This window comes from Serpula lacrymans (assembly GCF_000218685.1).
Source record: "Serpula lacrymans var. lacrymans S7.9 unplaced genomic scaffold SERLAscaffold_8, whole genome shotgun sequence".
Taxonomy (NCBI): domain Eukaryota; kingdom Fungi; phylum Basidiomycota; class Agaricomycetes; order Boletales; family Serpulaceae; genus Serpula; species Serpula lacrymans.
The window spans coordinates 207,694-227,446 of record NW_006763297.1 but is presented as its reverse complement, the minus strand read 5'-3'; the positions used below and the strand labels follow the sequence as shown (position 1 = coordinate 227,446).

The 19,753-nt window shown below is 42.7% G+C and overlaps 2 protein-coding genes across 2 annotated transcripts; one reads left to right on the top strand and one right to left on the bottom strand.

Moving 5' to 3' along the window:
* Window positions 1–11,100: 11,100 nt before the first annotated feature.
* On the bottom strand, window positions 11,101–11,561 carry SERLADRAFT_438730 (uncharacterized protein; the record flags this gene model as incomplete). The annotated part of the gene is made up of 2 exons (XM_007319124.1): window positions 11,101–11,235; window positions 11,298–11,561. 2 exons carry the CDS (start codon window positions 11,559–11,561, stop codon window positions 11,101–11,103), a joined length of 399 nt encoding a protein of 132 aa, XP_007319186.1.
* Window positions 11,562–17,016: 5,455 nt separating this feature from the next.
* SERLADRAFT_370321 (uncharacterized protein) lies at window positions 17,017–18,296 on the top strand (the record flags this gene model as incomplete). The annotated part of the gene is made up of 4 exons (XM_007319123.1): window positions 17,017–17,155; window positions 17,212–17,452; window positions 17,483–17,660; window positions 17,724–18,296. 4 exons carry the CDS (start codon window positions 17,017–17,019, stop codon window positions 18,294–18,296), a joined length of 1,131 nt encoding a protein of 376 aa, XP_007319185.1.
* Between the last annotated feature and the right edge of the window lie 1,457 nt (window positions 18,297–19,753).

Here is a 19,753-nt window from a genome sequence, read left to right as displayed (position 1 = left end):
CGAAAGAGGAAAGAGAAAAACTCCTAGAGGGTTTTTAAAGAGGCCAGCGGTACCGCATCGACCGGCTGAGCCTAAAAAAGATGTTTCGAACCAATTCCTTCCTTTAACTGTAGATACATGTGACCCTGAATTGTTAAGCTGCTGTTTTAGCATGGATGACAATAAAATTATTACCACACAGAAAAAGGAAGGAATAAGAAATGAAAAAGATGCAAAAGCGGCGCATAGTGATGAGACATCCGCAGTTTTGACGGCGGGCAAATCACTGAAAAGTGCAGCATTTACGACGGAAATTAAGATTCCTACACCCGATGCGGCGAACTCTACGGAGAAAAACGCAGCAGAGACTGTAGAAGAGAGGTCAGGAACCCCTCTAAAAAAACCTAGAATAGAAGTTTGGACCCCAGAGTGGGTAGTAGACAGGCTTAAAGACCAAAAGGAAGAAAGATCTATTGGGATTTTAAGCGCCTGGACACACAAAAAGAGAACTAGAGAAGTAACCCGGGAAACGATAAAAGAAATCAACCGGTTACCAAAAATAGAAGCTATACAAGAAATCATAGAAATTGCCTCCCCTAAAAAGTACATTAGGGGCACCCAGGGCAATCAGATGAACGTAAAATGTAAGCTTACTACACTAGATACTCTCCAAACGGAAACAGTCGAAGCATTATTGGACAGTGGATGCACGGGGAGTTGCATCGACTCCCAATTTGTGAAAGACAAAAAATATGAGACAAGAAAGATACCGAGACCTATTCTAGTCTATAACGCAGATGGAACTCTTAATAAGAATGGAGCCATCAACGAGTTTGTAATACTACTCATGGAAATCGACAGTCATGTCGAAAAGATACATCTAGCCGTAACCAATCTGGGTAACGGAAAGATGTTTCTAGGACATGAATGGCTAAGCAAACACAATCCTAGAATAGACTGGAAAGAGTCGAAGTTGACCTTTGAGAGATGTCCCGAGGAATGTAAATCGAGAATCCGAATCTCTGATCCAGAGGAGGATCCGGAAATATTCTTCGAAGAACTAGGAGAAGACGAGAGGATGATACAGGTGAATCTCCAGCATTTCGAAGATGCCACGATCAACAATCAATACTACCACATCAGAGCCCAAGGCACAATGGCACAGAAGCTAGCGGAAGCCGCGGGCAAAGATCGAAAAGAAGGAGGATTCGAAAAGATAGTGCCAAGACACCTTCATCAATACAAAGACGTATTTAATAAAAAGGAATTTGACACATTACCTGAAAGGAGACAATGGGATCACGCAATCGAACTAGTACCGGGAGATCACTCCCTAGATTGCAAGATCTACCCATTGGCAAGGGGAGAACAAGAGGAACTAGATGCATTCCTAAAAGAAAATCTAGAATCGGGACGAATAAGACCATCAAAGTCCCCATTCGCATCACCCTTCTTCTTCATAAAAAAGAAAGACGGAAAGCTGAGGCCAGTTCAAGACTATAGGAAGTTAAACAATATCACTATTAAAAACAGATATCCACTTCCGCTGATCGGAGAACTAGTAGACAAGTTGAGTGGGGCTAAATACTTCACGAAACTAGACGTAAGATGGGGATATAACAATATCCGAATGAGAGGGGGATGAACATAAAGCGGCATTTAGGACAAACCGGGGCTTATTCGAACCATTAGTCATGTTCTTCGGACTGACAAATTCCCCCGCCACGTTCCAAACAATGATGAACACGCTTTTTAAAGAACTGATAGATGAAGGATTGGTGATCATATATCTGGATGATATTATGATATTTACAAAGGATATAGAAATGCACAGAGCAACGACGCAATGTGTATTAGAAATCCTTAGAAAAAACCATCTATATCTTAAACCAGAGAAATGTGATTTCGAACAAACAGAAGTAGAATACCTGGGACTGATCATCTCAGAAAACAAAATTCGCATGGACCCGGTAAAAGTAGAAGGAATTAGCAAATGGCCAGAGTGCAAAAACAAGAAGGACATACAAGCATTCTTAGGCTTTGTAAATTTCTATAGGAGGTTCATAGAAGGCTTCAGGTAAGTAGCCAAACCACTGACCAAGTTAATGGGAAAAGAGGACTTTGGAAGGACATACAAGCATTCTTAGGCTTTGTAAATTTCTATAGGAGGTTCATAGAAGGCTTCGGGGAAGTAGCCAAACCACTGACCAAGTTAACGGGAAAAGAGGACTTCATTTGGGGAAATGAACAACGCGAAGCATTTAACACATTGAAACAATGCGTAGCTTCAGCCCCTGTGCTAGCTCTCCCAGTACCACATGGCCAATACAAAGTAGAAGCAGACAGTAGTGACTTCGCAATGGGTGCGGTCTTATCACAAAGACAAAAAAATGACTGGAAGCCGATTGCATATCTCTCCAAAGCATTAAATCCCACAGAACGCAATTACGAGATCTATGACAAAGAACTTCTCGCCATCATGACGGCACTTAACAAATGGAGACATTACTTAATAGATGCGGAGAAAGAATTCGAGATATGGACAGATCATCAAAATCTGTTGTATTTCAAAGAACCAAAGAAGCTGAACAGAAGACAGGCACAGTGGATGACGGAGTTGAGTCAGTATCATTTCATGATACATCATATGCCGGGAAGGAAGCATATAAAAGCAGATCTACTCTCGAGACGATCAGATCACATCAAAGGAGAAAACGACAACAAAGACGTCATACTGCTAGACGAGAAACTGTTTGTAAGGATGACTCTTTCGTCAGAACAGAGGCAAAGAATTGCAGACAGTCAGGAAAAAGAGTTGGAGATTTCAAAATGGATCTCAAAAAGAAAAGGAAATGTGGATGACTTGATAAAAAAGATGAAAGGAAAGATAGAGAGGAGAGAAGACGGGTGGTTCGAAGAAGACGGTTGCATAGTATTCAAAGGCAGGATCTATATACCAAAAGACGCCGCGTTAAGGGAAGAAATTATCAGACGAAACCATGACTCTACCGTTGCAGGCCATCCAGGAAGGTATAAGACAAAAGAGCTAATCACTCAACAATACTGGTGGCCCTACATGGACAGAGATATCACGAGATACGTAGATGGATGCAAAGTCTGCCAAAGAACCAAAACAGACCACAAAAAGAAAGCAGCACCGCTCCATCCAAATGAGATCCCAGATAAACCTTGGCAGATCATATCAGTAGATCTAATCGGACCACTACCAGAATCAAATGGATATAACATGATAATGGTAGTAGTAGATCGATTTACAAAAATGATCAAGGTAATTCCCACGCAGATGGAAATCACATCAGAAGGAGTAGCACGACTATTTAGAGATCACGTATTTAGAAACCAAGGCATACCCGAAAAGATCATCTCAGATTGGGGACCGCAGTTCGTTTCTAAATTTATGAAAGATCTACATACGCTTCTTCAGATAAGGGCAAATCCATCGACGGCATGGCACCCGCAGACGGATGGACAAACAGAGAGGATCAATTAAGAAATAGAGCAATATCTTAGGATCTTCATAAACCATAAACAAGATGATTGGGCGGAATGGCTTACCTTAGCAGAATTTTCATATAACAACAAACAACACTCTGCAACAGGATACAGCCCATTCTATCTAAATCAGGGACACCATCCAAGAACACAAGAAGTAGTGAGAGTGGAGGTAAAGAACGAAAAAGCGGAGGATTTCGTGAAAAGAATGACAGAAACGAGGAAGAAAGCGGAGGAGTCATTGCGAAAGGCAGCCGAACAGATGAAAAAGCAGTACAATAAAAAGAAAAGAGAAGCAGTGGAATACAAAGTAGGGGACAAGGTGTACGTAGAAGTGACCAATATCTCGACAGATCAACCGGCTAAGAAACTGGACGATAAGAGACACGGCCCGTTTGAAATACTGGAAAAGATAGGTGAATCGGCCTACAAACTAGCACTACCACCAACATGGCGGCCTATTCATCCAGTCTTTAATGAGATAAAGCTTACACCGTACAAGGAACCACAATTCCCTTCTCAACAAAAACCCAAACCGACACCACCGGTAATAGTAGACGGACAAGAAGAATACGAAGTCGAAGAAGTTCTAGACTCACGTCTAAAAAAGGGAAAATTGGAATATTTAGTACATTGGAAGAATTATCCAAAAGAGGAACGCACATGGGAACCCGAACAACACCTAAACAACTCACCAGACAAAGTAAAAACATTCCACGATAACAACCCTAGTGCACCCCGACGGATACGATTCCAATTACATTTCCAACCGTTCGAAAACTTCACAACGACTAGAGTCCGAAAACAATTGTTCAATTGGGAAAACGGAAAAATGGACCCCTACTTTCGAGACGAAAGTCCTAAGGAGGGGGTAATGTCACGACTTGAGCCAGAGCGCTAGTTAGAGCGCTAATTTCTTTTTCATTTTCTTTAATATCTGATCACATGACAGACATAAGTTGTTAAGCTGCTGCTATTAGCGCGGATAACACAAATACTTAGTTATATCTAGTCACGTGACAAACACGTGACAGAATCCAGACTATGACGTAGAACATCAGTCAGCGCCCCATGGCTGACCTTCAGAACGTATATATACTGAACACTCATGTACATACTTTTCTTCAGTTGTTGATTACTTCTATATACAGTTACTTGGACGCTACTTGTTGATTGAGAACTTGTCCCTCCGTTAATTCGGCAAAAGGGATAGGAATCTTACATGTTTCGTCAAAGTTAAATTGATCTCTCAGTGCATATTTGGCCAAGACCTTCTGGCATCTTTGTTGTTCAGCTACAACAGCTTCTAAATTAACTGAGCCTGCTTCTCCATGCCTCTGAATCTCTCTGATCTTATATGCTTTACAGAATTGAACCCACCCCTCCCCCAGCCTCTCCTTCTGAGGAACTTTGAATTTATCTTCAAACCTTCTCCATTTCTGTTGTAATATTGCACCTGTGATGGTGTCACCCTTGCTCTCTAAATGTTTGACCCAGAGGATAATTGCACACTCCACTTCAGAATTGGTGACAATGCATGGCCTTTTGCTGGAGAGTGCACTGGGGTTATTGTTGATGCAGTTTTCCATCTTTGGATGTTTATGTAACTTCCGTGATAAAGTTGACTGATTGAAAAGAAGAGCACCTATTTTGAGAGTTCAGAAAGGAATGAGGATGAGAATCAATGTAAGCTGATGAGCTGGCAATAGTAATTATTTCTAGTGAATGAAAAGAAAGACTAATGGTATAATTAGTATAGTGTATCTCTAGGTATGGCAGTATTGACCTTACCTCAGTCTTGTAAATAGAGACTGAGGTCAAAGTAATGAGTGGAATGCTAGGTATGAGTTGAAGAAAGTACAAAGTCCAAATTGGGAAGGAGTTTTACACGCGTCAAGAAGAACACATGTAAAGTGGACTAGAGTTTGATGGTCATAGTTCATGGTCATACTCTTATCTACCTCAATATAAGTGTAGACAGTTGACCAATCACTGAGAGTAAGATTGTGACGTGATGTGTTCTTAACTGGCTGAGCAGAAGTTGCGGGTAAATCCTTGTCAACTTTCTGCCTCTTTGCAGGTTGGGTGTGCTGAGCTGGTTTTTCACAGGGTTTGCACTTCTCAATCATTGCGGAAAATTGATATTCCTGATTTTTATCAATAATCATTTTACATGCTGAGAGAATAATAGGCATCGATGTGCTTGCATGTCTCATTGAGCTATAATAGCAATCTCATAGTGCATAATGAGGCTATATAAGTGATGCATTATGCATTATGCATTTTTTTGCAATTTCCTTGCATCCCATAATGGGATCCTTACTAAGTCTATGCATTGGCAGATTTATGCATTATGAGCACATCAACTGTAATAATCTTTCTGCAGTCTCTTGACCATTTCTACCTGGACTTGGCTTTCACCTGCCAGTTGTATTATTACAGTAGAAGGTCCCAGCCAATACAAGCAGCAAAGTACTGGTGGGGTTTTTTTTGTCAAGTGCTTCAGCTGGGATGACTTAAAAATGTGATTAACATTACTGCACAATCTTGACATAGCCATGCAATCTGACGCCAATTTTTTTGCAATATCAGTCAGTTAAAACTTCAACTTGGATGACACTGGTTTTTCCATCAAACTTGATAAATGGTTCAAAAGGCGAGGCATTGACACATTCACCCTCACCAGTTTTCCTACTACCGGGACAAGCAAAAAGTTATCAGACCATGGATTATGCTGATTCGCTGACAGCAAAATGACCCAAGAGATATGCCTAAATCCTGCAAGCATGTCAGAGAGTTGCCCGAGGATTGTAAAGTGAAGCAGGAGATTATACTTAAGGAGACGGGTCTAAAGGATGAGGGTCTGCCTTGGAAGACTATCATTGATCTGTTCGAACACCAACACTGAAATGTAAAGCATGTCAGGATGATTGTAATGGATATATAACTTGATTGTCCTTCTGCTAAATGCATGATACATTTCTGAAGGCCTTAGTAAGTGAGACTCGTTTCTAACTGAGGTCAAATGGAGAGTACTTAAAGTAAACTTGAAAACTTGAAAGATGAATTAGGAAATTAAAGTGTCCGTTTTAAGCCATTACGTTTGTGGCGCCTACACTGTGGGGATCGACTTATAATAGCTAGACTTGCAGTGTGATCTTACAGTGATTTATTTGTAAAAATATACCAATTATATCTAAGGAAAATATGAAGCAAAATTTTAAAATATAATCCCTAATATCATTTGCCTGTCCTCACAGCTTTGAGTCTGGAATTTTTAGTAAAATCATTATACTACTGTCCCATATATTCTAAATTGCATTATTATTGATCCTAAGCATTTATTATGAAACATTTCAAACTCATATCTTCCTTATATTCAACCCTTATCCACAGCATCTTTTTGAAATTATTTCTAATTATCTTCCGGACTGTTTTCATCCTTGAACTGCAGCTTTGATTCACAATCAAAGCTGCAGTCCAATGATGAACATGTCATGTGTGACATAATTCCTTGTGTGACAATTTTCCTGAAAATTGATTGAATCCTGCCAGCTGAGTTGTTCCATACCTTATCTAAATGTTTGTTGTCATTACATCATTATCATGGTGCCCAGTGGAAAGTTGCAATCTGGAAATATGGAAAAAGCTTGAAATAGAAGTAAACATGTAAATATATAGACAAATAACAACATATCATGGATATCAGTGATCAAGAGCCCATTCAGTTGTGTTGCCAGTAAATTGCCAATGTTTAGTCGGAGCTCAAGTCGCGGACATTGATTGGACTCAGGAGATTATCGGTGTCAAGACCTCCTGAGGTATAGCTGAGATATCAATGGACCCTAGTAATACACATGACCTGTTATGCCTCCTGTAACAACCAAGAGTTTGTTACTCTGGCGCACAACTCAGACAAGCTATAATGATGATGATGAGGGAGTGGTTACCCTTTAGGCTTCAACAAGTTAGTTGTGAGGATACAACAGGAGGACTCGCTGAGGAGTCTCCTTGATCTATTAGGGTATATATACTACTACAGGTTTGTTTGTACCTATGTACTGTACAGTTGATAAAAGCAGTAGTTGATGATGTCAGAGGGTGCAGCCCGTGTGACCAGCTCCACTGTGTGAGAGACTTGTAGCTAAAATAAGAATAAAGGCAGCATAGCGTGAGAAAGTGGAGTTTGAACAAAAGGGGAAGTGCCACATGGCATGGAGTGTGAAAACTACAGAAAAAGGTTAAAGAGGAGAATGAAAATTAAAGGTCCAAAAATGTGTTATTGTAACACTACCCCCCCTCTAAGGCTCGACTTCCAGGCAAGACCAAATACCGGAGGTAGTAGTCAAATTTTTGGGCATAGGTTGAAAAAGGGAATTAAAAAGTTTTGAATCCATGCCTCTAAGCTTCCTAGGAGCCGAGGGATTTTTAGAATAAAATTTGCGAACAGCATTGCGGGAATTGTCCAGATGGGCTTCTGGTTCCCATGTTCTGTTTTTGTCTCCATAGCCCTTTCATAGGACTAGGAATTCTAATTTTCCACGCTTCAAGCGTGTATCCACCACCCGTTCAACTTTGAACTCTTCTTCACCTTTTTGGGTGACTACAACTGGTCCCGGCCGGTCTACGCTGTCGATGATGAGAACTGTTGTTAGAAAACCACACACAAAAACAAACTAACACACAATCCTCCCAGATTCCACGGAACTTGTTTATGGGCTTTGCCTCCTAGAACAGTGGAGTGGTCTGGTTGTTTGTGGGGTGGTATGTATAAAGATCCTTCAAAGTAAAACCCAGAGGTGTATGAGTGTGGGTTTTGAGGAGGAGGGATAGTTGAATTTATAGAAAGATAGGTGCTTTCTGGCGAGTATAGACAAGCACTACCTTGCTAATCGTAGCACAAGGTAGGTTTGAGAACAACGAGGATGATGAGGTGACGAGGTTCCCAGTGATAGCAGGCTCCTGACGCACAAACTGTAGTGCTCAGAAGGACTCTAATCGAAGGGGATGACAATCACTTTCAAAAAGTGACGAGTGACGATGACAGCAGTTAACAGTGGTAGAAGTGGGAAGTGTTGTGACCACACTGGATCACAAGTAGCAGAGTAGTGAACTTGAGAGTAGAGAAGAAGTCTGGATTGGAGTTCTTGTTCTTTTTCAAGGTAAAATACAGGGGTTTATATAGTGAAAGAAAAGTAGGCTATGCACAGTATAGCTGTGCAAAAAGAATGAGAAAGAACATGAAGGAAGGAATGTATGCTGACGAATCCTGCGTAGGTAGTACAGGATAAGATTGTCAAAAAAGGAAAAGAAAGAGATAGAACAATGAATGCTGTGAGTAATGTCACAGGTTTGTACAGCCATAAAGTAAAGTCCAATAGCAAAAAGAGAGCAGGAAAATCATGATGTCATGGGAAGATGCAGTAAAAAAAAGGGCAAGGCAAAACACTATCAGTATCAACACAGTTCCTTTATTGTCAGTCAGGCATTCTAAAAAATATGTGTCCATAAAAATGATTCCAAAATCAAAAAATAATCGCACTGTAAATGAATGTTCTGCTGAAGAAAAAGAAACTGGAGCCACCGGTCCACCACCTAGTCCAAATCCGACAGTTCCATGGGCCTTACCAATGGACTGGTTGTGTTGGACCACCTGATCAAACGAGGGAGGGAGAGGAGTAGTTCCAATTTGGAACAAGTGAGTCCCAGGCAGCATGTGGTAGGTGTAGCTGTAGCGAAGACGATGGACAAAAGATAAGTGTACCCAAGTGAATGGGACAGCAATGAACATGGGCGATGCAAGGGGATGAACCTTCTCCAGCTCAAAAACTACCCACCCACGCTCCAACCAGGCAAGACGAGCAACCAATGTTTTGATAGTATATGATGGCAGATCGACATCATGAAGATGAACCTACCTGTTGCCCTATTTGGACCGGCCGCCGGGGCTTTGCTGATATCAGCAGTGGCACGTGGTAGTCAACGGATTGGCGACGGAAGCGGATAGGAAGTGGTGACATTAGAAATGGTGGGGGTGCAAATAAGATGAGGAGGAGGAGGGTGGAGGTGATGAAAAAGTGGATTAGAATGGGGATCCAGAAACAACCGTCAGGTGAGAATAAAAAGGAGAGGAAGGGGCCCATGGTGGGGCTAAGCAAAGGAAGGGGAGTAAGGGAAACGACAAAAGCGAGGGCGCAATGCAATGTGTAGCCAGTGGCAACGCAAAAATTTGCCGAAATGCCGAAACGCAGAAAGTACCGGATGGAAAAGCAAAGGTGAGCGTGACTGGATTGCCTAATAGAGGTGGTGCTGATCAGCCACAACTTCAAAAAGGGCAATATTAATTACTATTCCACGTGGCACTGTGCCTGTGTGGCGCAAAGGCGAGTCTTTTTGAATATTCGCTTCGTTATTGACACCTGTCCATGCTACCAATCAACTTTGGTGCATGACAACGCTTTTTACCATCCTTTTTAGGAATGAAGAACACCGGAGATGTCATAGGGCTTTTAGAAGGTCTGATGTAACCCTTCCTAAGCTGTTCGTCTATAAAACTTGATACTTCTTCTCTTTCTGGAGCAGAGAGTGGTATCATGTGTCCTTTTCTCGGTTTGAAGGTGTCCTTCAAATCTATAGCATGGTCCCAAGGCTTAGTTTCTGGGAAGCACTCTGATTTATGTTTAGAAAAGACTTTCCAGAAGTCATGGTACTTGGGAGGTACCAGCCTCTTAATCTCTTCCTTGGGTTTTACCTCATCATTGTCATTGTCAATCTTTTCTAAAGATCTGAGCGCATAAATATGACCAGCGTTTATCTTTTCAAGATGCTCATTGTGACGGACGTGATTTGGTGTACCCAAGTTCACACACTCCTGAGGGCAATGTGACAATGTGACAACTCCTGTCTGCCAGTCAATCTCAGGATTGTGTTTAAATAGCCAGGTCCAGCCCAAGATTAAATTAATCTTCCCTAGTTGGGTAGCTTTGGCGGTGACTCGTTCTCTGTGTCCTTGGTATTTGACAACAAAAGAACATTTGTGCGTGATGCAGCCACCCGCATTAAGCATACCGTCAATGTTATAGACGGGAATAGATACATCTAATTTTACAAGGGGGAGTCCAATTTGCTCCGCCCAGGCCTGATCTATGAAGATTCCGTTAGCGCCTGAATCAAGCAGTGCGCTGGTTGGGTGTGCTATGCCCCGGGCAAGGTTTTCCACACCAACATCTAAACAGATCTTCTTTTGGAATCAATACGTGCACATCAACACACACCTTGGGATTTCGGGAAAGGGTGGCTCCAACGAAGAAGAAGAGGTTTTGAAAGCTATATGTTTTTCTATTTCATTTTTACCAGAATCAAGCACCCTATTGTTTATCTCGCCGGGGCCACGCTCCAAGGGAGACGCTGGTGCAGCAGTAGTATCATAAATATTACAGTCACAATGCTTCATACAGGTACAGGTTTCAGATAACAAATTTAGAAATTTATTTACAAATTGGGGAGCCATCCCTGTCTTTCCTTTATTGCTCGTGCAACACCCCGGAGCAGGGGCCACTTTGCTGTGGTTTACTTCATTGTTCATAGGAGCGAAAGCACCCAAGTGACCTAAGCTCCGAACTCTTTTCCCTGAGCCTTCATTTCAGCAGCCTGCTGATCGTAGAAGAAGGCCCGGATTTTGTTGTAGGATCGACCGGCCAGAGTCTGGAGCCGATTGTCCGGTTTTTCGGATTCTAATGCAATCTAACTTGGGTGTATCGACCCGCCACAGGTCCCTTTAGTCGAGATAGCACCGCAGTGGCTACCTCAAAATTGTCGGCAAATGCGTCCCAATTTGCCTTAACCCATATTTGGAGTTTGATCCACCATTTGGCAAATGGCACTCTGTCTCCCTCAAAGGCGCCAGGGTCAACAACGACTTCGACTTTCTTATTGAGTTTCTTCTCGACCGAGGGGGTTGCCGCAGGAGGATTTGCCTGCAGCTTGGCGAGTTGAGTGGTCAATGTCAAGATCTGTGCACGCATGTTGTGCAACAGAGCATTGACATCCATTTGAGGTTGCGACAACATGTCGACTTGTTCTCTTGTAAAGTAAAAAAAAAAGGTAACTTGGGGCCCCGCTTGCTATCTGCGGATCAACCTCTTCCCAGCTGAGTATCGGATCTCAATCTCCGACTACCCACACTATAGTATTGAAATTGTATGTAAAGTTATAGTATTAAACCCTGGTCCAAACGGTTGTCAGGGGGTGGTCCGCTTGTTAAGCTGTCAACCCTTCTCCAGACTGGTGGAGGCAAGTGCCTGGCCTGGTCAGAGGTATTCAAAGAGGAAGTTTTGTATTCTAAAATCTAATCAACAGAGGTTCCACACCACTGCTGAGCTATAGTACTCCCCTTAACGCTGGGGGCCGCATATCAAAGGTTTTGTTTCTTCTCCCAAAGCACTACAAGGCCGTCGCTAGGAGCGCGCCTATTTGCTATGCGGGATATTCCCAAACAATAACCAAATCTCCTTCACCCTGGAGTCCAGGTGCCCAGTGGGACTTTTTGCACAATGTGCGAGAGAGTAGAAGAGCGAGTCCTATGTAACAACCAAGACTTAGTTACTCTGGCGCACACAGGAACACACTATAAAGGTAGTGGATGGGGAGTGGTTACCCCTTAGGCTGCAGAGAGTTTGTTGGTTAACAACAGGAGAACTCGCTGAGGAGTCTCCTGGATCTATTGGGGTATATATACTAATACAGAGTGTTTGTACTTATGTACTGTACAGTTGGTAAAGTCAGTGGCTGATGATGTCATGGGGCCTAGCCCGCATGACCAGCTCCACTGTGTGAGAGAGTTGTATCTAAAATAAGAAGAAGGCAATGCGGCGCGAGAAGGAGGAGTTTGATCAAAAGGGGAAATGCCGCGTGGCACCATGTGTGAAAGCTAAAGTATACAAGGTTAAAGCGGAGAATGAAAAGAAGGAAAGGTCCGAAAATTGTGTCATCGTAACACGCACTGATGGACCTTCTACAGCCCAAGTCCCAAGTGTATTGTTAAAGGTGCTACACAAATGACTAGATGGGGAAGTGTTGTCATGCACCAAAGTTGATTAGACAGGTGTCAATAATGAAGCAAATATTCAAAAGACTCGCCTTTGCACCACACAGGCACAGTGCCACGTGGAATAGTAAACAATATTGCCTTTTTCAAACTTGTGGCTGATCAGCACCACCTCTATTAGGCAATCAAGTTGCGCTCACCTTTGCTTTCCATTCTGTATTTTTGGCATTTTGGCAGTTTGGAAAATTTTTGCGTCGGCACTGGCTACAAATTGCATTGCTCCCTCACCTTCATCATTTCCCTTACTCCCCTTTCTTTGCCTAGCCCCACCATGGGCCCCTTACTCTCTTTTTTATTCTCACTGGACGGTTGTTTCTGGCTACCTATTCTAGTCCACTTCCTCATCACCTCCACCCTTCTCCTACTCCCCTCCCTCCCTCGTTTACCAGGTGGTCCAATATAACCAGTCCATTGGTAAGGCCATGGAACTGTCAGATTTGGACTAGGTGGTTGACCGGTGGCTCCAGTTTCTTTTTCTTCAGCAGAACATTCATTTACAGTGCAATTAATTTTGATTTTTGAATCATTTTTATGGAAACATATTTTTTTAGAATGCCTGACTGACAATAAAGGAACTGTGTTGATACTGATATTGTTTTACCTTGCCCCCCTTTTTACTGCATCTTTCCATGACATCATGATTTTCTTGCTCTCTTTCTGCTATTGGACTTTATTTTATGGCTGTACAAACCTGTGACATTACTTACACAGCATTCATTGTTCTATCCCTTTCTTTTCTTTATTTTGACGATCTTATCCTGTACTACCTATGCATGATTTTTCAGTGTACATTCCTTCCTTCATGTTCTTTCTCATTTTTTTTGCACAACTATACTGTGCATAGCCTACCTTTCTTTTACTATATAAACCCCTGTATTTTACCTTGTAAAACAGAACAAGAAATCACAATCCAGACTTTTTCTCTAATCTCGAGTTCACTACTCTCTGCTACTTGTGATCCAGTGTGGTCACAATACTTCGCACTGCTACCACTGTTATTTGCTGTCATTGTCACTCTCCACTTTTGAAATCATTATCATCCCTTTCAATTAGAGTTCTTCTGAGCACTACAGTCTGTGCGTCAGGAGCCTGCTATCATTGGGAACTTTGTCACCTTGTCATTCTCAAACCTACCTTGTGTTACAATTAGCAAGGTATTGCTTGTCTATATTCACCACAAAGCCCTTATCTTTATCTTCCAACTATCCCTCCTCCTCAAAACCCACACCCATACATCCCAGGGTTTTACTTTGAAGGATTGTTATACATACCACCCCACAAACAACCAGAGCGCCCACTGTTCTAGGAGGCAAAGCCCATAAACCAGTTCCATGGAATCTAAGAGGATTGTGTGTTAGTTTGTTTTTGTGTGTGGAACAACAGTCCTCATCATCAACAGTGTATCAATAAAATGTGAGGGCAAACAATTATTGTTATCATGTACACTTACCTGTAGAGATGTTTCGAGCTTGCAATTCAGTATGATAAGCAACTGAAATCATAGATGGGTGCAATTCTGAGGTGTAATTGTGGCTTTTGGTAAGGCTCTGTATCGTGCAATGCATTATTGAGAGTTGGATTGCATTAATAATGATAATATTGTTTTACTTACTGTCTGCCAACATTTGAAGACTTGTGGGGTTGGGTACATGCAAAAATATGCTGAGAGCTTTGGGAAAACTTGAAGATATGGGTGTATTTGGCTGCAACATGCTAAGTACAAAATGATAGTTAGCAATTTGGAATGAACGGATGTAATTATTTTGAAAGATCAACTAGTCCATGATTTTGGTAGTGCACCCTATCAATAAAATAACTCTTACCTTAAATATGAAATGTTTTTATCTTGTAATGGAATTATGACAAAAGATGCAAAATCATCTTTCCAAGACAAAACCATGTAAGTGCTTACCTTGAAGATTGAAAAAATATAACAAACAAGTAGATTCTGTTGATTTTGAAATATATACAAAGATTAGATGGGATGGCAGCAATGCAACAGACACTCTCACATTTATTGGTGTTCCTAACAAATGACTATTTCTTGCATTAGACTGTTGCAATATAAGTACTGATCAAGTTTGTTCAAATGTGCAAGCAAATGGTTACTGTTGGATGATATATTGCTATGATGCATGGGGGTATATATTAGAGGCAATCAGAAAAATTCTTTCTGGCATTATCACTGCGAAAAAACTCAGATTATGCAATGTTGCAATGTCTCGGAAATCCCTACATATTCACCACATTCCAACCACATGTTGATCAGATCACTCCACATCAAAATAAGTTGGAAATGAACGGGTTCTACGCACATTACAAGTAGATCACAACCAGGTATCAACCACATTTTCACTTGTATAATCTGAGTAGTTGGATTTTTGACAATAATGTAATAACCACTGGAACTTATGTTAGTGTATTATATAATATTCACTGGTAATTATACCCAAATCAACCCGGTCCCTCATATAAATGGACAGATTAATATCCTCGCTCGCTCGAAGTCAATCAGACAGGAAATAAACTCCATTCATAAAGTAGACAGATGAGAATACATGTGTATATGACTAGGCAAACAATGAGATACCTGTTTTCTCCCCTTGAAACCCCACAAAACCATGCCACAATCCTGAACCTCCCTTGAGCAAAAGAGCACCTAATACAAATCCCTAGTTATTAAAAGTAGCTGTCAGAGAAGTAAAGGATATGAAAGAGACTAACCAAACTTACAAGGACATGACAGACAAATGGGTGAAAGTATGACACAGAAAATATTGGACTGCAGAGTGCATACAAGCAAATGCATGCGGAAATTGAAAACCTAAAAAAAATAAGTTGCCATTTTGAATAGAGGGATGGGACCAAAAAACGCTCACTTTTGTAGGATGCTATAAACAAAGCCTTCACCAGAAAAATCAGTGTTAACAATCCCAAAGTGAAGAACCTACTCGCCCTCCCCTCCACCATAGACTCTAGCATGTAGCCTAAAGACCCAGTAATGCACTAGCAGAAGCCTCTTCAATGGTATGATGTATGGTACTCACCTATTAATCAACTCCCTATCTTTCTCCATAATCTCTTAGGACTTGGAAAGAGTGAGAAATTGTTTTGATGATCAAATGATCATCAATGCTTGATCCAAGGTGTTGCCATAGATCATGGTGGAGATTTTGAAGAGGTTGTTGAAAGTGTTATTGGTGAAATGACGAGATAATATGATGAATCACCTCATGGTTAAGATTAGATAGACGCCGGTATATCATTTCATACTCAGCAGCCTCTACTTCCTCCAACTTGGTGTCAATCTCCTGCTGGCGTCTGATTGCAAAATCTGGAGCAACCCATTGAGTGGGGATGCTCATTTGTGAGTCCAGGGTGTGTTGATAAGATAGTGAGTCAATGGACATTGTGGTTATTGGTGAACAATTAAATTATTGATTATTAGTTAGCAACGAGTTACAAAGTATTTACAGATAAGTGGTTACAGTCTTTCGCGTTATTTCTACCCAAGTCCATCATGAGAATCTGGTCAATATGTAGTAAAAATGTCGACATAAGAGCAAGATATTGAGAGGTCATTATCTGATTGATATCCTGTGGAAATGTGGCCAAAATGTGCCCATTTTGGCCACATTTCCACGGTTGATAATCTCAGTTTTTTTGCAGTGTTACTGAGTGTATATGGTATTGTGTTTGTACTGATAGATATTGTAACATTGCATGCTTTGTACCCTTTACAACCGAATTATATGACTCTCTGGAAACTTCCCCGATTACCTGATGTGGCAGGTCACGGACCGTGGAACAGGAGACCAAGGACGACACGGACCAGCTATACCTATACATCTTTTGAAGCAGTCTTACTTGTTTCTCGCAAAGACTTGGACACCAACTAAATGACCCAAATTTCTGTGAAATGTATGCCCGGGGATAGTACCACCAATCCCTCTGCCAACGACAAAAACCAGTGGGCGATGTTCTCTCCATAACGTTATCCCATTGACAATGAACCTCGCCAAAACACCAACTTGAAAATCCTCTGCATAGTATCTGCATTAAATAGTTTCTCACCCAAGGTCTTCATAGTTGCCTATTCTCTGTCCTTTATTCTCTGAGCTGATGCCCATCTGTAGCTTATTGTGTGAAGGTTGCGCCCTCAGGCTATTACTACTTACCAGCCGTTTCCCGTTCAGGACGCGACGATCTTCGAAGCACTATATATCACCCTTGTAAGTGAATTGGACGGACAAGCGCCGAAATCTTTCTTCTTTCTGAACCACACCACTCGTCTATAGCGCCCACTTTTGAAGATGTCGTCTTACGCCCCCCGCGGCCGTCGTGGTGCCCAAAGGACCTTTCCTTATAATAGCAACCGGAGTCCAGCCGTTGCACCTCCTCAGGAGCCCGAACGTAGTATGTACGAGGGTCTAGTCACCGCGTCCGTCGCGACCATCGAGCCGCCATCCATCACAGACGACAGTGATGTACAAATCACAGACGTGAAAGATCTCGGCTCGTATAACTGGGCTGAATCGCCAGTAAGCAAGCATTCTCGTCCCCGGTAAGTGTGGCGTCATGTCGTAAAAAATTGCATTAATCGTCCTTTGCAGGTTCTCCGCCTATTTGGGTAGACAGAGCGCCACCATTTACCATCCAGCGCGATACTGGTCTCTTCTATGTCGACCAGAACGGATATCGCATGGCAAATGCGCCCCTTTTGCCCCTTTTCAAAGCGGTAGATATCATACAGAAAGACAATGGCGATCCAGCTTTGGATTGGTCTTCTGTAGATATCATATCCGATCGCAATGGCCTCAGGAAATTAGTCCGTTGGGTTAAAGGCTCGAATGAGTGGTTGAAGGGAAGCCAGAACACTCTCAGGCCCAAAACCTTCAGGATTGATATGCAATTAGTTGGGGAGAGAACAGTACTCTTGAGCCGATGGAACACTCGCTTACAAGAAGAGGTTGTGGGATATGGACACAACTTTGAACGGGACTGCACACGCCTTGCTCCAGGATGTGAAAAGAGTTCAGGCCACCATCGAATCGTCAACTACGTAAGCATTTGTGTGCCTCTTGATTCGCATTATGTAAAGTTACTGAACAGCTTATCTTTTTAGAATTTTGAAGGCCTTAATATGGTCGTTCGTTTTGAGGTGGATGCCTGCGTAAGCTCTCCTGTTACGGTGCCCTCTAGATCTTCAAGGGCGGATGATCTGGAGTCGGCGATGGCGGGACTCGCTATCAGGCCGGCGTCAAAACCTGCATCTACTGTTACTGAGGACGGAATCACAATCTGCAAAGTGGGAACCAACATACCTAGGACTTCCATCGTAGAGCTCACCACTTTACGCGAGGGGAATCTAGACCAATTCGTCTGGGACGAAGTCTACTTCCAACTCCTGCTCTCTCAGACACCCAACCACTTCCTAGCTTTACATACTAGGGGCACGTTTTCGAGAGTTGAGAGGCGAAAACTCTCTACTATGGGCGAAAAGCTGGAGGGCGGCGATAAGGCGCAGCGTGTCATGAAGGGCATGAAGCGGGTGTTAGAGGCCATCCAGGAACTTGCAATTACGCACGGACCGGAGGGGAGGTTGACTTTGGTGTGTGATGGTACTGAGTTAAAAGTCTACAGCAGATTGAGCGATGGCAGTCTTTTACCTAAGAGTATATTGAGCCGATTTGATTGATATGATGATATCAGTGTTTTATCTTTGTAACACCACATCAAACATCTGTCCTCCCATGTGTTTCCAATTTATTTTGTCCTTGCTGGCCCCATGATACAAGCAAATCGAGGGAACTCGACATTCCGTGTTATCCATAGATTGTTGTCCCGTGTTTCTATGTTCACACCCACAACCCACCCCCTGGTCATGAAGAAATTGTTCATGCAACCCGCCAGCTACGATACCAGTCATCGCGACGACGAGAAGTGGCGCGACAAGTTTGGAGTTTCTCCATCCTCTTATCTTTCAGATAACTATCGATGAACAAGTCAGATGCAGAAGGCGTCGAAAGAGAAGCAGATCCTCAAACAGGCTAGGACATGTTCTAGGAACACAGCTGTACAGAGGTACCAATGCGTGTAGGGGCAGCTTTACGGAAGAACGGGGAGATATCAGATCCACAACGTAACCTGGCGTGTCATCGTGCTTCGCCATGGAGAAACTCCGGAAATTGTAAAGGTGCAGCTCAGAGTCACCAGTTTATGCCTTCCGGTGCTACTAGTGATCGTATCACTGGGCATGGAAGATAGGAAGATAAGGGGACTACGATAGAAGCAGTTGCTGTTGACAACGGAGCTATATGAAGCGTCCCGAATGCCAAGCCGTGCGGCGAGAAAACGAACTTCTGGATAAGCCTCTTCCCGGCTGCCACAATCGATGATCTAAAACCTAGAAACTCGGTGAAAGATGACTGGAAATATACTAGATAATCTCTGCCATATGATGTTTCGACGTAGACTGGGTTTCGGCCTTGTGATATGTGAGACCTTCAAGTTAGAGCCGCTCCGGGGGACCGCGGATACATCTTGAAGGTGCTAGTGTATCACGTATTGTGGACTGATCGGACGAGTCGACACACCACAGAGATCTGATGCGGATCCAGCTTGAGAGAAGGACAGAAACAGAACCTCCACCAGACCCGGGCTCGTATCAGTAGAGATACAGATAGCGTTTCGCTTGGAACCACATCGGCAAAAGACACGGGAACATGTCCCTGCGATGCTTATCTGACGGCGAACTGGAAATAAAATGCCCGCAGACTATTTTAAAAAAGGATAAAGGTAGTGCTTGGTATGGCGAACCAGACGAACATATCGCTCCGCTAAGTGGGGCAAGCAGGACCGAGAGGACGACATAAAGCATAGACAGCACGCCATAAACGGAAACCTCTTTGATTAATCAGCACGGTGAAAGCTCCATTGATTGAGACGGATGTTAAATCGACATTCTCGGAGAGAAGAAACGCGAGTTGTCATAGATTGGGTGCGAATGCGAGCATGTAGTTCTCGGCACTAAATGGCACGGTTAGAAAGTTGTTCCCGGACTCGAGCAGACCAAAGAAGCTGCTGGTACTAGTGCGATACTCGGAGGATTGAGCTCCAAAAAGGCTGGTGTGCGTGCAGCCTGGCGGCACGGCC